At 38.7% G+C, this 16167-nt stretch overlaps 1 protein-coding gene across 1 annotated transcript; it reads left to right on the top strand.

Annotated features, from left to right (window-relative positions):
• Nucleotides 1-267: 267 nt before the first annotated feature.
• On the top strand, nucleotides 268-16167 carry LOC148853594 (protein TPLATE-like). The gene is made up of 7 exons (XM_088984338.1): nucleotides 268-1696; nucleotides 3762-4358; nucleotides 5788-6149; nucleotides 9150-9453; nucleotides 14196-14318; nucleotides 14409-14864; nucleotides 15078-16167. Exons 1-7 carry the CDS (start codon nucleotides 569-571, stop codon nucleotides 15582-15584), a joined length of 3477 nt encoding a protein of 1158 aa, XP_088840464.1. The 5' UTR covers nucleotides 268-568; the 3' UTR covers nucleotides 15585-16167.

Genomic DNA, 16167 nt, shown 5'->3' with positions numbered 1-16167 from the left:
TGAATAGCAAATCCGAATTCGATGCAACAAGCCGACTGGGTTTTGGTGCGCGCGAGCAGTCCGCCCACCGGCTCACGCCGAATCCGAATATGTTGCTTGCACCGCTGTGAATCGCGGGCTACGTGATCGATCACGAGTGAGAACGCCACTGCGCCAGCAGTATTGGTTGCGTAGCCCGCGCGATAGAACAGCAGATCCCGAGTGGCCCCCGCCACCCCTTGGACACCCGCCGAGAAAAAGGATGTAAAAACTAAAATGTCCTATGCGTCATGATTTCACTCCTTTTAAGCACCGTTTCTCTGTCTCAAGCTTTTCTCTGCCTTTTCGTCCCTCTCCCTTCCGCGAGAGAAATAGTGCAGAGATCGAGCTGCAGAAGAACAGAAGCAATGTCTGCAATGACGTGTCTTCTCAGATGTATCTCTTGACCAGAATCTGATAAATTCAACTAATATCTATTCCAGCGCTGCCATGACACTGAGTTTTTAGCAAAGTAGGGAAACCATCTCATAGAACCCCAATTACATTCGCGCGCAAAAATCTTCACATCATAGCTACGGAAATTCCGTAAATGGACATCCTCTTCGCTCAGATCCAAGCTGATCTGCGCTCGAATGATGCTCTCCGCCAGTCCGGTGCTCTTCTCCAAGCTCTCCAACAGTCAGCAGCCGGCAGAGATATTTCCATCATCGCAAAATCCGCATGTGAAGAGATCGTCGCGTCTCCAGCCTCTGCCGTCTCAAAGAAGCTCGCTTTCGATCTCATCCGATCGACTCGACTCACCACTGATTTATGGGAAACTGTATGTACCGGCATCCGCACAGATCTCGACTTCCCCGACCCTGATGTCACTGCCGCTGCTGTCTCTATTCTCGCTGCAATACCTTCTTATCGTCTTGGTAAGCTCATTACAGATTGCAACAAGGAGATCTCCAATTGCTTTGATTCTCCCAGTGATAATCTCCGGTACTCCATTACCGAAACCCTAGGCTGCATTCTAGCACGAGATGATCTTGTCATTCTTTGCGAGAACAATGTAAATTTGCTGGATAAGGTCTCAAATTGGTGGAGAAGGATTGGGCAGAATATGCTTGATCGATCCGATGCTGTTTCTAAGGTTGCGTTTGAGTCCGTAGGCAGGTTATTTCAGGAGTTTGACTCGAAGAGGATGAGCCGGTTAGCAGGGGATAAGCTTGTTGACAGTGAAAATTCACTTGCTATCCGTTCTAATTGGGTTTCATCCATGGTTGATTTTGTCTGGAAGAAGAGAAATGCCTTGATGGCCAGGTCTTTGATTCTCCCGATTGAGAGTTTTAGGGTTATTGTATTTCCACTTGTCTATGCAGCGAAGGCTGTCGCTTCTGGTGCAGTTGAGGTTTTTCGGAAACTCTCAAAATCTCCTGGAAATGCTAGTAGCAATGCAACTACGGATTTGAGTAATGCGGAAAAGGTTGTAGGAGTTTCAGACGTGGTTTCGCATCTGGTTCCTTTCTTAGCGTCATTGGATCCGTCTTTGATCTTTGAGGTGGGAATTAACATGTTGCGTCTAGCGGATGTGCCTGGAGGTAAGCCTGAATGGGCTTCGGCATCTATCACGGCGATTCTCACTCTTTGGGACAGGCAAGAATTCTCTTCTGCTAGAGAAAGCATCGTTAGAGCTGTTGTTACAAACCTACACCTTCTGGATCTTCATATGCAGGTTTCCATCCAATCAAATTGTCTCCTCAAGTGATTGTTTGTTTACCAATCTGAGACTATAGGGGCCGAAGCTTAATGCCATAAAGAACTGTAGTAACTTAGAAAAATACATGCAAGTTGGTTCCCTTTATAGCAATGATAGGTTAAATAGTAATGTAGCAAGTGAACTGGTTATTTAATTTATACATAGCTTAATTTTTTCAATGTTGTTGAAAGACTATGCTTCTGTGTTCTGTACCCAGCAGGTTTTATGTACTGGTTGATGGAACACTTTTGCATGGATAACCTAGAAGCCTTTACAAGCTTTCTGCAATATATATGACATTTATGAAACTTGCCGATGGATGTGATCTGCTCCTTTTACCTTTCTGTAAGGGAAAATATTGCCCATATCCATATCAATTGAAAACCTTAACCTTGTTATTGCTATAATTGTACTTTCTTCCATAATAATCATCTAGGGATCTGGCTTCTTCATTTCTGTTGTTGCTTTAATGAGCTGATCTCATAACAAACTAAGCTGCAAATATTTGTTCTATTTCCAAGTAGTTAGTTAGGTGGCCATAAGGATTTGACAGAAGTTAAATGTCAGCTACCAACTTGAGGCAATCCTCCTCTATTTGGGCTTTGGGCTGATAGAATAAGACGATCTCAACACTCAGTTATGTGATCGTTGAGATGTAACTAATGGCTTATGAACTGCATCTACCCATTGAGTGGGTCCCGTCTAAGGTGAATCGTAATTCATAGAATAGGCTCAGTTATATAATAGTTACTCCCTATTGTTTTACAGCAAGATCGTTGAAGAATGGGAAGTTGCTTATTTTATGGCCTTTTATTAACTGAAGCTTAATCCACTACTCATCAGATGTTATAATTTGTTGCTGTTTTGTGGTTTATGCTCATAGCAAGGTTTAAGATGTCGATGTTGGTGGAAATGTCGGTCATCCAAATATAAGAAACATGTCGGAAATATCATATGGAAATATTGTAAATATTATAGACATGGTGGAAACATTGTAAAATATGCAAAATATAGAATGATATTTTATGAAATGACAAAAGAAGCATAGGCACACCTTTTTAAATTATTATCTTGTTACAAATTATTAAACAAAACTAAGAAATTAAGGTTACAGACAAAAGAGTATGTACTGAAGTTGCCTTGTAAACCTTAAAATTTAGAACTTCATGATAGAATTAGTTAAAGCAAAATTTAAACTCATAGAAAATGTAAATGGTTGTAATAGATCAACCAAATAATCTACTACAGGAAAAAAAAACTATTATTTAACTTCATGTTTGGAATGAATATTGAGCTAGCTCAAAGTTGTAATCATGTAAGTTAGGTGCACAATAACTTGTTACTTCACATATCTACAATATCGTCACCAACTTATGTTACAATACTATCTCTTGTACTCCACATGGTACTGATAGTGTTCACTAGGGAATATGTCAATTCTAGTAAAATTTCATGTTGCTACCCATGGAAGTGAAAATGGAAATATGTCGTGGATATCCATGGAAATGGAAATCAGTGTTATTCTTCCACGTAGGTCTGGTAGTGTTCATTGGGGAAATGTCGATTCCAGTCAAATTTTGTGTCACTACCCATGGAAATGGAAATATATCGTGGAAATATTAGGGAAATTACGGACATTTTAAACCAAGGCTTATAGTAGAATTGTGGAACTGTATTTGTGAAAGCTTGTTAGTTAGTTACATGTTTATCTACATTTGTGCTCCTAGATTGGTCAGTTCAACTATCTCGAGATATTAATGCTTATTGTTTTATGACCTTACATCATGGACTGACCAGTCTTTTTATCATTTTTCAATAAAAAGAAATTAAAATAAATAAGAAAAACAACCACTGCTGCCTTTACTTAGCACACAATGAGTCCTAATCCACGATCTATGCACTCCAATTGCAAACCTTATAGAAAAAATTGTGAATAAGTGATTCATTCTTATCATGCTTGCAGTGTTTTTTTGGATCAATTATACTGTTATTAATAGATGATTGGAGATATATTTATCCCTGATATAATGTATGGTTTTAGGTTTCCTTGTTCAAGAGGTTGCTCCTTATGGTCAGAAATCTGAGGGCAGAATCAGACCGTATGCATGCTCTAGCATGTATATGTCGAACAGCGCTCTGTGTTGACCTTTTTGCAAAAGAAAGTGTCCGAAGAGGACAAAAACCCCTTCCTGGAACTGATATTGCTTCGCTTTTTGAAGATGTAAGGATAAAGGATGACCTCAACAGTGTGACAAGCAAAAGCTTGTTTAGAGAGGAGCTAGTTGCTTCCCTGGTGGAAAGTTGTTTCCAGTTATCTCTTCCGCTCCCTGAGCAAAAGAATTCAGGTACAGAGAGCAGAGTCATTGGAGCTTTGGCCTATGGAACTGGTTATGGTGCATTGAATTGGACAGAGCCAGCATTGGAAGTGGTAGAAGTTTGTAGGCCTTGCGTTAAATGGGACTGCGAGGGGCGAACTTATGCTATTGATTGTTATTTAAAGTTGTTGGTTAGACTGTGCCATATATATGATACTAGAGGAGGTGTTAAAAGGGTTAAAGATGGTGCTTCTCAGGATCAGATTCTAAATGAGACAAGGTTACAAAATTTGCAGCGTGAGCTTGTTAAAGATTTACGTGAGGTTCGTCAAATAATTCTTTCAGAAATTAGATTGCTATCCTTGCTAGTATTATTTTACTCACTTTTTTAGAGAAGAAATCTGAGAGTGTATCCTTCTTAAGGCATTGCTCATCAAGAAGTTGCTTTTATTCTCGCTCTGTGTGTTCACTAGACTATTTTGTATGCTACTGCTTCCAATGCATTAATGTGTTGTTTAATGCTTATCAAGTGTGGTGTGTAGTAACTGGTAAGTTGGAAGTAGGATGGATTATCATTTTACAGCATTTGTATGGCATTTTTACTACCATATACCATAATGTATCAAATGTTCTCTAGTTTGTTACCTGATTGATGGGATGATAATGCTAAGTTTATCATTCATTATTTGATTACATGTACAGCACTGGTAATCAATAATAAGAAACACAACATTCCAAAGGTTTGGAATAAATGGAACAAATACAACACCAGGCTGACCATTCCAGTAGAATAAATCACATGCTAAAGCTTACAAATTAGCCTCTGGGCTAGGTGCCCCCAAACCAGAACATCCCATCCCTTGCTAGAGCATCTGCAAGACTAATTGTTGCCCTTGGAGTCTACCTGAACAAGCAATTCGGGCTTAAGTCAGTGTCTTTGCTTCTCTAAAAAAGAACCTAAGGGGCCAAAGAACATCTATACTTAAGGATCACAAACCAATCACCACTTGGTGGTCCCCTTACATCATCAACCCATTCCATCCTGAGAGGAATCCAGTTCGGTCCTTGAAGAAATGCAAGAAATTCAACCTTTTGTGAAGCTCTTTCACCTGCAGGGCCTGAGTCACTGAACAAGATATTTCCAACATGGTGTCTAATGATCCCGCCAGTTGCCAAGGGCCTACAATTTCCTATATGGCATCCGTCAAATTTCATTTTTATCTTGCTCAACTCTGGAGCTTCTGATATATTGATCTTAGCTATCTTCTGGTGGCAGAACCAGCCACCATTTGCTACCATTTCAGGATAGAGCCCATTATAATCCCTTTGAAGTCAAAAACAAAAAAGTCCATCTGAATTCATCCCTGGTCGTTACTCAATGTGTCACTCTGACCATCACAGTGTCTCAGGATAGAATCCTTTGTGTTCCCTTTATGCTCATCCCTAGCTATTACTCAATGTGCCATGCTTACCTTTGATGAGTCCCATATTAGTATTGATGTCTTGTTCCTTGTTCACAAATATTTTTATTTTTTGATAATTTCCTTGTTCACAAATATTCTCACATTTATTATGCAGCAAATGCCCAAAATAACTGCTGCTTGTGCACAATGCTACATGATACCCTCTTAATGGATATTTCTATTTTGATCCTTCTTCTTAATTTACAGAACCTTTTTTGCTGTGTTATATTTTTGTTATTATTCTAATTTTTTGAGTATTATCTTAACATAAGTTTTTCCCACTTGTTAGGTGAACACCCCAAGAATATCTGCCCGCCTTATATGGGCCATTGCAGAACATATTGATCTGGAAGGTCTTGATCCACTTCTGGCAGATGATCCTGAGGATCCATTGAACATTATCATATCAAATATCCACAAAGTGTTGTTCAATGTAGATTCATCTGCAACTACATCAAATAGGCTCCAGGATGTGCAGGCAGTTCTTCTATGTGCTCAGCGTTTGGGATCACGCCATCCTAGGGCGGGGCAACTGTTGACTAAGGAATTAGAAGATTTTAGGAGTAATGGCCTCGCTGACTCTGTAAACAAGCATCAGTGCCGTCTTATATTGCAGAGAATAAAATATGTGACAAGTCATCCTGAAAGCAGGTAAGTGCTGTAATTATTTTGGTTAATGTTGGCATGAAAAAGGACAAAATTTTTTATTAATATTATTGCTTTCCTTCTTTCTAATTTGTGAAAAGTTCTATGAAGGAGACATATGGGTGAGTACGAGCTGTGTTTGTAGGGTAGATCATCTATTAGTTATTATTGCTCCATGTTTCCTATTATTGCTTGCTGTCTATGAAAACATTGCTCTGGATTCTGAACATGGAAGTTGTATAGTTGTATTTTTCTCCCATTTTAGTTCCTCTCTCTTCTCTCTCAGACGTGTTGCATTTAATAATGGGAGCTGTCTTCATCCATCTGGATCTATTTTGTATGACCTTTTCTTTTCATAAAACAGAATTTCATGATTTTTTTTTTGGGTGAGGTGTGGTTGGAGAACATATAATTATTTCCTCTATTTTTAACCATACTCATCAGGAAGAATTTGTTGACTTCAACCAATAAAAGGAGAAATTGTTGAATTTTTGAAAGCTAGAGTGAGTCAATCACTATTTGCCAATAAGAATGAGGTACAACAAAACATGAACATTTATGTAATGACAAATGTGAGCATTGATTCATATGATGTTTATATTATTTTAATGTTACTAGAAGTGAAATAAGAAAGTTCCACACAATGTTCTCTTTAAATATGTCCAGGTATTGGCAAGCTACCTAATTAATAACCAAGAAGTACCGAAATTATATGTACTCTAATCCTCTTAATGGAAGACTTGTTGGAACACTTTTTCAATTTATATTCTAAGTGTTGGAATGTTTTCACATATTTTTCACATTGGTTGTGCTTGCCTAACCCTTAGTTTAGGCCCTTTAGGGGACCCATTTAAAATACTGGAGTTGCCTGTGAGGCACCTTGGGGAGGAAAAAAGAGTCGCCTACAATATGCAGCAAATGGATAAAAAACTCAGTTGCCCCTTCTTCAAAACTCCAAAATACCACACCTCCATGATGCTTAGCATACAAAGGATCTTTGCAACATTGTTGAAGAAGAAACATGGTCGTCCCACTGGCTAGGCAGAACAAAATCAGCTGAAAGCAGTTTTCCTCACTCATTTTCTCCCTCTAATAGAATCTCTTTGATGATATTACTGATCAATAAAGCGACAGTATGGAAGAGGGAGGTTGCTAGAGGAATACCTTGGCAGCCATCTAATTACCTCCTGGAATAATGACCTAAAATTTTCTTTTTTTTTTTTTCCTGCAAAAAAGATAACGTTAATTGCTAGGCAAAAAAGGGATGGGGGGATTGAGGGATTCACATGGGAATATCAAATATGTACAATGAAAAAGAAGTAAACTTACCTGACTTTATATGCCCACTCTGTAATGTGATGATTGAACCCGAGTCATCTATTCCGTTTTTGCAATTTCTCCTCCAGAATTTAGCTTCAGTTTTGCAAGGTCATTCCTGTCTTCTGGTTCTGTCCAGCTTTGGCCAAGGATCTCTTGGCAAGTTGGCAAATTCAAGGTCTCTTGGAGAAAGGGAAAGCTTGCTGAGCAGTTGTGCCTTTATCAGTACTGTGGGCCATTTGGTTTGAGAGGGAATGGGAGATTATTTGATCACAAGGCAAATTCAGAGGAGGGGGTAATTATTAATACAGCAGTAGAAATGATCAAAATCTGGATATCAAATCTCCCATGTTTTTGAGGGGAAGATTTATGTTGATCTTTTTTGAGAATTAGTCTTTTTTGGGGGTCCTTAAGGGATGTGAATATTGTACAGAAAGTCAGAAACTCTTTGTACAGAGGACTATGCATTCTTTTTGTTTTTAATATTAATGCAATGATACTTTACCTTTTTCAAAAAAAAAAAAAAGCAAAATCCTGGAAGCCTCCCGGGAAATTACAAACGTAAAGTATTTGCACCATAAAGAAAGCCCTATCCACCCCAGACTTGGCCATATGATTCAAAGCTCTTGGAATCCATCTGGATGTACAGTTGATAGAAGCTAAAATTTTTCTTATCTCATTGAGGAAGTGAGCGAATCTCCAAGGACCCTTCTCCATGCTCCCACCCAATAATGTTTCTGGAATCCACTTCAGCAAGTAGGGAGTAACCATGGATAGATAATCCGCAGGCCCATTAAAAGAGCTCTTATTTCAGTCTGGGAAGCATTGGCTATAACATTTGGCCCACTGAAAGCCCAGATCACAATACCCTCAAAATTGAGCAGGAAGAGTGTAGAACTTCTATTAGGTTTCTATGCGGGTTCCCATAGCTGATGCCTCTAAACTGCTTTCTGGTTAGTAAGATCAGGCCATAGATATACTCCCAAGGCCTTGAGAGGAGTTGAGCTGTTCTAAAAAATGCTTCTGTTACTTTCCAATAGAGCCTACTTCTAGTCACCAACCTGCAGCCAGACCATTGAACATGCTGCTGCAACCATGGTTCAAAGTATAGATACGATACACTCCATATCGGGCTTATTGTATCATATCTTTTGGGGTCCAATACACTTGTTTACAGGTGTTTTCGGGAATTCCTTTTTAATGAATATATATATATATATATATATATACCAAAATTTGAAAAAAAAACATAAAAGCGCATGGTTTTAAGGTGTATTAATACTTTGAATCTTGGCTGCAACCACATTCTGATTCCAAAGTTTTGACAGAACCCAACATTGTTTAGCCTCAATGTTGAAGTTTTCACAATGACGTTTATATTTTCTTTTTCATATTCTTGGTCATTCAACATCATTCTCTGACAAGTATTCAAGAATTTATTAGTGTATAATCCTAATAATATGTGTAATAGCATTCTGCTATAAGAACCCATACATTTTTTATTTACTGAAAAAGTCAGTTTTGTTGTTTTCTGACCCCTTGGCAATATCTTGTTGGAACTTGGAAAACTTGATGCCAGAGATGATAAAATCTTTGTGATAAGTATATTTAATTTCTATGCCTAATATTTTTGGGAATAAACTATACTTCAGTACATGATAGTTGTGTTTAATTATGTGTCATTTTCAGGTGGGCTGGGGTTTGTGAAGCCAGGGGAGATTATCCTTTTAGCCACCACAAGCTTACTGTTCAGTTCTATGAAGCATCTGCAGCTCAGGACAGGAAGTTGGAAGGATTAGTTCACAAGGCAATTCAGGAACTTTGGAGGCCATATCCTAGTGAGTTAACTCTTTTATTGACAAAAGGCATCGACTCTACTGTCCTCAAGGTGCCTCCAAGTGCTTATACTTTGACTGGTAGTAGTGATCCTTGCTATGTTGAAGCATATCATTTGACAGACTCGAATGATGGAAGGATCACCCTGCACCTAAAGGTTAGTATTGTCAAAGCCAGTTTGGATGCTTTCTGAGTTCTGTCACTTGGGATTATGTTAACCTTACTGCATATGTGTGCCATGCTTTAATGTATTTATATTGTCTGCCAACCTATTAGCTGCTTTATCTGGATTTATTGATGTCTTTAGTTATCACTTGCGAAAAACCACCCTATTACGCAGAAGGGGATTAAATCAGATTATGCAGGCCTGCATGTAGAAGGGGATTCACCTCTACACAATTTATTATTAATAAAATCTTACCAGTCACTTGTAAAAGAAAACCTGTGCCAACCTCATTAGTTCTTTTACTTGTGATTCCTAGTTTAGGAGACTATTTTATATTCTTGGGGATGCTATGCTGCAATTAAGTTTATAAGACAGTGTTAATAGGTGAAGAAAAATTGCATTTATGTTCTTTAAAAGCACAAGGTTGATCTAGTAAGTATTTGTTCTATTCATGGCAATTAATGGCCATGTTGATATTGCATCTATAAGGTTCTATTAAGTGCAAGTTCCATGAATCTGCATTGGACAAGTTAAGAGTTATGAGTCAATTTGAGTGGGTTAAAGGTGTTGGCTTTAAGTGGGAATAGACAGTTATTTAATTTTGAAGTGGGACAAGTAAGAAGTTATGATAATGTTGATAGTATAGGGGGTGGTTGTTTATGTGGCTTAAAACTCTCTTACTTTACTGTTTCTAGAGTCCTATAAGAGTTGTGAATGATTCATGAAAAAAAAATTATTGAGAAACATTTAGAAATAGTTAATTGGAGAATGGATTCTCTCCAAGAAATCCACCTGATGACCCTACTAGTTCTTTTAAATCTGCATATTCTCTCTCTCTTTCTTATCCAAGAAGATAGTCAGGAAAGGGAAAGGGATGGTATAGTGTCTTAGTACCTGAGAGATTGGACGGACAAAGCTCTCCCATTTCACATGATACATGACACCACCCTAGTGAAGTGATGTGCAATTTGATTAAAAATATTTGTAAGCAGTCATTTTTAAAATGTAATTAAATATATCTGAAATGGAAAATGGCCTTTAGAAATATGAATATTATGTAGAGATGCTTGAGAGAAACAGTCCTTTGGATGGTTTGAAACAGTATCAAAGAGGAATTCAGAGTTTTCTCCTTGGATAATGTGGTGAGAAGTTGTCTTTTCTGGCTTGTTATTCAGCACCGAGAGGCTAGAGCCATCATCCCAGCTTTGGAGTCTTCTCCGTCAAAAAGTGATTAAACTTGTAGTAGTTGCTCATTGGGGAATCCGGGATTTTCTGGTTTAGAAGTTAAGAGGAAGGGATACTGAGGTATTCTGATCTTATGGGCCGTGGTGGCTTCATTCAAGGAGAGCTGATACCTCTTCTAAGAGACCTACATCTATATAAAATTTTATTTTCAAGATGGTACCAATGTTCCAAAACCCAGTTTATAGAGGTGCTTTATGAGGAATTTTCTTAACCCTTTCAGGTGATAATTGAGGGAAGAAAAGAATATTTCTTACCTGTAAAAGGAACTATCATCCTCTGCAACATATGACTACCACCCCCACAGATTTAAATAAAAGTAAGATAGGTGATAAAAATTAAATTCAATGGAAAAGGGACAGGGGAGTCGTTTAAATTAAATTTGGAAATAAAATTCATATTATGAGCAAACTGTAAAATATGGGGGTGTTCGGCAATTTGTGTGGTTTTGTTTTTGAAGACAAAACCATACATTTTGCTGAACATCTCCTAAGTGGAGAAATTGAAAATGCAGCTCAACTCATTTAATCCTTGTCCCAACTATACAGAGTAGGCTACATGAATCCTATTCTGCCATTCCACTCTGTTCAGTGCCATATACATTTTTAAATTATGGACCCTCCAATCATTTGATTCATTTCACTCTACAGAGTTGGCCACATGATTACTAAAATAATAATTTTTCACTACTTCAACCCATGTCCTTTTCAGAGGTAGGGAATCTGGAAATATAATTCATGTTGTGGAATTGTTCAAGAAAGGCTAATTGCTTTGTATAATTATCTTTATACATGGATTTCAGATCATGTGTCCAACTGATGGTGGCTCAGTTAGTGTGGTCTCTGGCTCATTGTAGTGGAGACTTGGGCAAATTCCACTGCCACCGGGGTTGGGGGGTTATGGATATGGGCACCTCCTCCCCAATCGTGTAGTCCATGCCCATGAACCGAAAAAAAAAGCACTTCAAGGGGGTAGAAGTTTTGGAACTATGAAGCCACTGCTACTGCTAAAGTCGGTTAAATTTCAATTTAGATTTTATAGATTAGATCCAGCCGACTTTATTGCTCTAGTTAGAAAGTTTCATATGCTTTTTTCCCTTGGTGTCCCCTCTTATCTCTCCCCTTTAGATTTTTATCAAAAGTTACATCTGTGCCCAAAATAGTTGATTTTTTCGAACCCCTTGTTTGGCTAATGCATCAGCCATCGATTTAGCAGTTCTTTTTACCCAAAGTATTCACAGTTCCATATCCTCTGTGATCCATTTGAATTTTTTCTTGTCATTGTTGTATTTCTATATCCTGCTTTCCTCATCTAGTAGCCATGCCACTACCAGTTTGGAATCCCCTTCAATAATTATCTTCCTAAAATTCATGATTCCAGCCCTTTGCACCCCTTCCATAAGTGTCATAACTTCCGCTTTTAATGAATCACCCTCACCTGCTGGACCTGAGAATAGTGCAAGCACTTTACCATCCCCATCCCTGAATACTCTAATTCCTGACATACCCGGGTCTCCCAAACTGCTTCCATCAAAGTTAAGCTTGATAAACCCTCTTTCAGGAGGAGACCAAGTAGGAACAACAAGTTGCTTATTGATATTTGAATCCTCCACCTCCTTCCAATTTCTAATAATGTCATCAGTGGAGACGTGTGAGAAAATTTCTAATGATTTCAGCCAGTGACCCACTCTAATCACTATTGATTTGATCAAGACCTTCGTTCTTTCATTCTCTCAAAAAATTTTGCATTTCTTTCTTTCCACACTGTCCAAATTATTGCTGCCCTAGCACTCCACATGATTTTACCTATCTTCTTCAGCTAAGGGAAGTTGGACCAAAGAGGCTTTTGATATCAAATGAGTGCACCTGCACTCAAATAAGGAGAAAAACCATTACCAAATGCCAACAACAAATGGACAGATAATAAATAAATGAAAGCAAGTCTCACCGTTAGCCTTACAAAGAATACACCAATGAGGGGAAAGGCACTACTTTTTCTTCTTCCTTTTCAGACAGTCAAAAGTGATTATTCTTTCATGTGCAACTTCCCAGCAAAAGGCCCCAACCCTAGGTGGGATAGGCATGTGCCACACCTCCCTGACAGGAAAGGATTGCTGGGAACTAAGGGGAGATTGGGTTAAAATTTTGAAGAAAGAGTTACAGGAGAAGGATCCAGAAGAGGAAGGTGTCCAAATTCTTTCATCAGGTTTAGCAGGATCAAGGAAAATTCCTTCGAGGGTATGAAGCAGAGTGGGCACACTATCAAGTTCTGAATCCCTTATTCCTCTTCTAAAGCCAAGATTCCAGTCAAAACCATTAGTTGAATTTGAAGGGACTAAAAAAGTGGAAATAGGCTTATTCTTGAAGCACGCCAAAGCAAACAAGGAGGGGAATAAGTCCTTCAAAGAGGAGTTCCCACACCAAATCTGATCCCAAAATTTGATTTGATTACCGGAATTTTGATTATACCTTACAAGAGGCAAGAAACAAAGTAGAAACGCTTGTATGGCTTTCCAAGGAGATGCTCTGGTAGCCTTAAGCAGTGAACCAGCATCCCTTCCATTGTCCAAGAGCCCATGTATGCTCACCACCACCTTTGCCCATAATTTCTCTTTCTTTGGGCATTCTCCATAACCACTTCCCCGGTAGAGATAAGTCTCTTTTTTGGATATTTCCTATTCCAAGACCCCCCTACTTTTTAGCTCTACTGACTATTTTCCAGCATACCCTATGATCCCTTTTCTCCTCCCCCGTCTCCCATACTTAGCTTTCCAGAATCATGTTTATATATGCAGAATACTTGAAATTGTGGGGGATAATGTACAGCATATGAAACTATAGGGAGATGATCACTAATGCACCAATGTGCTACAGAACAGATGTCAATAGTCTAATATGATGACAAATGGGGCTTTCAAGTACTCGATGCTTTTATGAACACGATATATGCAGTGCAAGCACTTAAGGATAAGCAGAAATACTATAGGGTGTTTATTAGGAAGAGAAGTTTGTGGTTGAAGATTTAGAATAGAATTCAGTTACAATGAGTGACTAGTCAAGGCCAACCATAGGGGTCCCTTAATACACTGTGGATACACTAAAAAGCAATTTAAACACAAATCATATTTCAGATAATCTTGTTCCACTGGAATATTGGTTAAGTAAAATAATAATCCTTTCTACTGACACCAAAATCAAGTCAAGCAACAGTAATCTTTTCACCATAAAATTTCCTATACTATAAATGACTAAAATTAATCTGATCTATCTGCTTCTTTAATAGGATGATAAAGTATTTAATTGCAAGTTAATTGTGTTAAACTATCTTTTTAGATGGTTTTATACCATTAGTATTGGTGCTTTTGCCCATGTCTACACTATGGTTTTGGATTGACTTATCAATGCTTCATATTTATAACTAGATTTTGCAAGTGTTTCTTTGTCATGCCGTTATATGACCTGCAGGGTGTGCTAATCAGTGGAACTTTTCAGGTTTTAAATTTGACTGAACTAGAACTTAATAGAGTGGATATTCGAGTTGGGGTATCTGGTTCACTGTATTTCATGGATGGATCTCCTCAAGCAGTGCGGCAGTTGCGTAACCTTGTTTCACAGGTTCAATTTCTACACTTATTTGTATAGATTTTATTTTCTAAGTTTCTATAACTTATGATGAAGTTTGATGGTCTTCGATTTTGTTCCTAGGATCCAGTGCTCTGCAGTGTCACTGTTGGTGTCTCCCACTTTGAGAGATGCGATCTTTGGGTTCAAGTATTGTACTATCCCTTCTATGGAAGTGGTGCTCCAGGAGATTATGAGGGAGATTATTCTGAAGATGATCCACATGTCATTAGACAAAAACGAAGCTTAAGGCCAGAACTTGGAGAACCCGTGGTCTTGAGGTGTCAGCCCTACAAGATTCCATTAACTGAGCTTCTTTTGCCACACAAAATCTCACCTGTTGAATATTTCCGCCTGTGGCCTAGCCTGCCTGCTATTCTGGAGTACTCAGGCGCATATACCTATGAAGGGAGTGGTTTTAAAGCTACTGCTGCACAACAATATGGGGCTTCTCCATTTTTGAGTGGTTTGAAATCTCTCTCTTCAAAACCTTTTCATAGAGTTTGTTCTCACATCCTTCGAACAGTGGCTGGTTTTCAAGTAAGTGTCTAGTCCTCTTTCTTCATACTGATATCCTGTTACGGTTGTTTTCATTTTCTGGTCGTCTTTTTTTATTTAACTTTTTCTACACGTTCTTTTTCAAGCATTGGATTTTTTTGAAGCCTGATTTCAAGCATTGGGTGTTACATTTATAGCCCCCAGGATTGACGTATGCTTCTGTTTACTGTTGTTGCTTTCCTCTTTCTGGAACAGCTATGTTTTGCTGCAAAAACTTGGTATGGTGGATTTATTGGCATGATGATCTTTGGCGCAAGTGAAGTGAGTAGAAATGTTGATCTAGGAGACGAGACAACAACCATGATGTGCAAATTTGTGGTCCGAGCCTCTGATGCATCAATCACAAAAGAGATTGGATCAGATTTGCAGGGGTGGTTAGATGATATTACGGATGGAGGTGTAGAATACATGCCTGAAGATGAAGTTAAATTGGCAGCTGTGGAGAGGCTAAGAATTTCAATGGAACGAATTGCCTTGCTCAAGGCAGCCCAACCACCAGCCCAACCTCCAAAACCTACTGAAGAAGAAGAAGAAGAGGAAAGTGAGGAGAGGAGGAAGAAAAAGGAAAGTGAAGATGGTAAACCCATGGGACCTTCAACCCTATCGAATTTAACTGCAGAGGAGGCTGAGCATCGTGCACTTCAGGCTGCAGTGCTGCAGGAATGGCATATGCTTTGCAAAGAGAGAGGAACAGTTCATTAATTGCAGAGTATTATTATTTTTTATTTGTCTTGCCCTTAAGGTGTGATTATGTTGATTTTTGGGATTTAGTTTGTTAGTCACGGGAAAGTGTGGTCATGGAGTTAACTTCCTATTTTGTTTTTTAGATTTGATTTTCTGGTGCATCACTAAAGGGTTGTTTATTAGTTTGTTCAAATTGAGTGATGTCTGGTTATAAGATGGGTGGTATCATTCGTGGTGCATCGGCGGCAGCAGTTTTGAAGGTCGTGGGGAGCAAGGGATACGAAGATGGAGCCTATCTGATTCTTCACAATGTGCGGTTGTGGTGATTCCATGGAAGACCACAAAGATGCAGTGCTCATAAGGACCTTGATACTAATGCGGTCTTGGATTTGATGGTATGTATATGGCTTGTTCCCCAAGGGCTAAGGGTGAAACTTACACGCTTAGCTTTAGGGAGACAATTAGGGCAGAAGCATTCTTGAAGAACCCGCCCCCACCCCGAAATTATACCATATTCTATTTTCGTTCGTTGCGGATGATGACTGCATCATGTTTTTCTACTTCAACAATGAATCGGCAGGTCCGACCTTAATGCCCACAA

The sequence above is a fragment of the Nelumbo lutea genome, chromosome 4 (genome assembly GCF_056320005.1).
Source record: "Nelumbo lutea isolate HS-2025 chromosome 4, American lotus-T2T, whole genome shotgun sequence".
Lineage (NCBI taxonomy): Eukaryota > Viridiplantae > Streptophyta > Magnoliopsida > Proteales > Nelumbonaceae > Nelumbo > Nelumbo lutea.
Note: the sequence above shows the minus strand (reverse complement) of the source record. Positions and strands in the feature narration are given on the sequence as shown.